The 4515-nt window shown below is 44.2% G+C and overlaps 1 protein-coding gene across 2 annotated transcripts in view; it reads left to right on the forward strand.

The window, feature by feature from the left end:
* LOC139388482 (growth hormone receptor-like) overlaps positions 1-2504 on the forward strand; it is an 18900-nt gene extending 16396 nt beyond the window's left edge. For both annotated transcript variants that reach the window (XM_071135170.1, XM_071135171.1), the window contains 4 exons: positions 175-319; positions 430-520; positions 638-707; positions 824-2504. In XM_071135170.1, the coding sequence (XP_070991271.1) occupies positions 175-319; positions 430-520; positions 638-707; positions 824-1720 (1203 nt within the window). In that variant the 3' untranslated portion in view covers positions 1721-2504. The remainder of the gene's footprint in view (positions 1-174; positions 320-429; positions 521-637; positions 708-823) is intronic.
* Positions 2505-4515: the final 2011 nt, after the last annotated feature.

Genomic DNA, 4515 nt, shown 5'->3' on the forward strand with positions numbered 1-4515 from the left:
GAGTCTAATCTTGCGGGTAATCTACCAAAGTGACATACCAAGGTTCTACTGCTTTCGTTGATTCAGGTCCTTATATGGATGAAGCATGCCGGTGTAAGTTGTCTCGCCTGCTGTGTGGGTGCTATTCACCAACTTACTGGTGTGAAACCTCTCTGTTTTGACTGCACCCCCTAGGTGAACCTTGAGAAGGGGAGGCAGCGGTCGCTGTACGGGCTGCGCACCAACACAGATCACGAGGTCAGGGTGAGGTGCAAGACGCTGGCATCCCGTAATTTTGGGGAATTCAGCGACCCCATAGTCATACACATCCCCACTAAAGGTACTGACATGTATAGTTTTTATATACTGTCAAATAGAATGTAACATGTTATAACATATGATGTCTCTGTTTTGAATCATATTAATTGCCTTCTATATATGTGTGCTCAGAGTCCCGATTTCCAGTTACTGTCCTGCTTGTCTTTGCTGCCTTGGGTTTAGCAGTCATCCTAATACTGGTCATCTATTCCCAGCAACAGAAGTAAGATATTTACTTTTGCCTGTTACTGTCTTAAAATAATATGTTCAACCTCTTCAGATAAATATGAAGTCTTATGCAACATGTGTGCCTGTTAATAACTATTCCTCTATCTTCAAGGTTGATGATGATTCTCCTGCCTCCAATTCCTGGTCCCAAAATCAAAGGAATCGACCCTGAGCTCTTCAAGGTATTAATTTGACACAATTTTTTAAAATCAGGGAGACAATATGAAGTACCAGCGAGGTTGTAATAGATGTATGTTTCCCCTTTAAACTAACTGAGGTATTATGTTGTTGTCCATAGAAAGGTAAGTTGGCTGAGCTGACCTCCATCCTGGGCGACCACCCTGACCTGAGGCCAGAGCTGTACTGTGAAGACCCCTGGGTGGAGTTCATCGAGCTGGACATGGAGGAGCCCAACGACAGGCTGACTGAGCTGGACACACAGTGCTTGATGGACCGCACGCCCTCCTCAGACTGTCCCCCTCTCACCATTGGCTTCGGAGATGACGACTCTGGCCGGGCCAGCTGCTGTGACCCTGATCTGCCTGAACCAGAGGCCTTCCCCTTCCATCCCCTCCTCTCCAACACCAGCCCCAGCCTGGAGCCCTCTGGTGCCAGCTCCCCAGTCCAGACCCCCACCACAGGGATGACTCTCTGGGCTGTCCCTGGCAGGGAGGACCTCTATACCCAGGTGAGCGAGGTGAGACCCACTGGCGAAGTGCTGCTGATGCCTGAGGAGCAGAGCAAGGTTGAGAAGGATGCAGAGGAGAAGGCTAAGGAGGGAAAGGAGAAAGAGAAGCCGAGGAAGGAGTTTCAGCTGCTGGTGGTGAATGCTGACGGGGGAGGTTACACCACAGAGTTAGACGCTGGGAAGATGAGTGCCAAACTCCCCACTGGGAGAGGCAGCCAGCCTGCTCCAACAGAGGATAGTAGGCTTGTGCAGGGACAGCCCTTTGGGGAGTACCAGAGCCTGTACTTTGAGGCTGAAATGCCCCCCATCCCACCTGCCTCGCCCGTTTCCTCACTGCTCCCTCTCTCTGTCTACACAATGGTGGAGGGAGTGGACAGGCAGAACAGCCTCCTTCTGAAGCCCAGCCCCCCACCTGCACCCCAGCCAGTCCTAACCAAGCTGCCCCTTCCTACACCTACACCAGAGGGGTACCTGACCCCTGACCTACTAGGAAATGTTACACCGTAACTCAGAGGTGTAGAGACTATGCTATTGCACACAGATCAGAGGTGGCATTGGAATTTAGTGACTATAAATCAAAGAGTAGGGTGCCAAATGGTATACCTCCAAAAATGAGGGAGGTTCCCCTGCCTGCCCCACCTCTTATCCTTCCTTCTCCCAACATGACCGCTACAGACATTTTGAGGTTTGGTAAGAAGGATGGGGAGGTCAGGAGAGGGGTTTGTTCTTCAAGGTCTGAACTGATGTGCCACACCTGTCTGCTAACACCTTAACTGAGAAAACAAAGGATATAGAAGGACAAGAAGGGATTATGGTTTCTCATAGGAGCTGGCTGTATGAAATATCTTAACATATTACTAATATTTTTGAAGAACATTATCTATATGTGACTTTAATTGCCAGCACAAGATACATATAGTTAACTTAGTGGTGTTGATAATGTTGTTTACAATAATACCAATTATTGGTTCTTACAACTGAAAAGTATTTACAGATCGGAATATTGTCAAAAGGGAAACATTTGGTAAACAAGTGGGAATACACCGTCTGTGTTCTGCCGATTGACTGTGGCTTCTCAACCAGTCTATAAGAGTAGGTCATTGTTGTTTTACCATATATACACTAATGTGTTTTATAAAAAAGTATATATTTTTTCTGCTTACTATGATGTACGCTTACAAAAAGGGGACTATCAAATGAGTGTCAGATGATCCTTCTGGGAAACTGGAAATGGTCATGGTTCTTCACTGTACAGCTATAATGTTATAAATAAACATATTTCACATTAAAACTACTGATTCCATTCATTTCATGTAGTACTAATGCTTTGAGTTGTAGCCATTGGACTAGGCTCCATTTGATTTCACAGCGTCAAATGAATCTAAGATCCGTAGAATTTAAATGAATTTTAAAGTAGCCACCCATCAGGATTGTGTTGTCTTTAGTGATAGAGGGAGAGAGACCAGTCATGAGCAGATGAACATGAATGACAGACCTCATTCACCCGCACACCCTAATTGACAAACAAACAAACCAAAACAAGGGCAAAGTATTCTCATGCTTTGTTGATTTCAAAAAAAGCCTTCAACTCAATTTGGCATGCGGGTCTGCTATACAAATTGATGGAAAGTGGTGTTGGGGGAAAAATATACGACATTATAAAATCCATGTCCACAAACAAGTCTGCGGTTAATTTTTTTTTCTCACAGGGCTGAGGGGTGAGACAGGGATGCAGCTTAAGCCACACCCTCTTCAACATATATGTCAACGAATTGGCGAGGGCACTAGAACAGTCTGCAGCCCCCGGCCTGCAGCCCCCTACTAGAATCTGAAGTCTAATGTCTACTGTTTGCTGATGATCTGGTGCTTCTGTCACCAACCAATTAGGGCCTACAGCAGCACCTAGATCTTCTGCACAGATTCTGCCAGATCTGGGCCCTGACAGTAAATCTCAGTAAGACCAAAATAATGGTGTTCCAGAAAAAGGTCCAGTCGCCAGGACCACAAATACAAATGACATCTAGACGCCGTTGCCCTAGAGCACACAAAAAACTATACATACCTTGGCTTAAAGATCAGCGCCACAAGTACCTTCCACAAAGCTGCGAACAATCGATCTGAGAGACAAGGAAAGAAGGGCCATCTATGCCATCAAAAGGAACATAAAATTTGACATACCAATAAGGATCTGGCTAAAAAATACTTGAATCAGTTATAGAACCCATTGCCCTTTTTTCATTGTGAGGTCTGGGGTCCGCTCACCGACCAAGAATTCACAAAATGGGACAAACACCAAATTGAGACTGCATGCAGAATTCTGCAACAATATCCCCAGTGTACAACGTAAAACACAAAATAATGCATGCAGAACAGAATTAGGCCGATACCCTCTAATTATCAAAATCCAGAAAAGAGCCATTAAATTATACAACCACTTAAAAGGAAGTAATTCCTAAACCTTCCACAACAAAGCCATCACTTACTGGTCCTGGGTCTCTGTTCACAAGCACGAACAGACCCCACAGAGCCCCAGGACAGCAACACAATTAGACACAACCAAATCATAGGAAAACATTGGAAAGAATTATCAAAAACAGCAAACTAGAATGTTATTTGACCCTAAACAGAGTACAGTGGCAGAATACCTGATCAAACTTAAGGAAAGCTTTGACTATGTACAGACTCAGTGAGCATAGCCTTGCTATTGAGATAGCCAGGGCTGCCTACGGTGGCCTCTCAAGAGAAGACAGGCTGTGTGCACACTGCCCACAAAATGGTGGAAACTGTGCTGCACTTCCTAACCTCCTGCAAATGTATGACCATATTAGAGACACATATTTCCCTCAAATTACACAGATCCACAAAGAATTTGAAAACAAACCCAATTTTGAAAAACTCCCATATCTACTGGGTGAAATGCCACCGTGTGCCATCACAGCAGCCAGATTTGTGACCTGTTGCCACAAGAAAAGGGCAACCAGCGAAGAACAAACACCATTGTAAATACAACCCATATTTATGTTTATTTATTTAACCATTTGCACCTTGTTACAACACTGTTTACATACATAATATGACATTTGAAATGTCTTTATTCCGTTGGAACTTCTGTGAGTGTAATGTTTACTATTCATTTTTATAGTTTATTTCACTTTTGTTTATTATCTACTTCACCTGCTTTGGCAATGTAAACATATGTTTCCCATGCCAATAAAGCCCCGTGAATTGAATTAGCTCTTTGGTCTGGTGTGAATAGTCAACAAAGTGACCAATACTAGGAATGTTGGTATTTACATTAGTAC

The sequence above is a fragment of the Oncorhynchus clarkii genome, chromosome 29, assembly GCF_045791955.1.
Source record: "Oncorhynchus clarkii lewisi isolate Uvic-CL-2024 chromosome 29, UVic_Ocla_1.0, whole genome shotgun sequence".
NCBI lineage: Eukaryota > Metazoa > Chordata > Actinopteri > Salmoniformes > Salmonidae > Oncorhynchus > Oncorhynchus clarkii.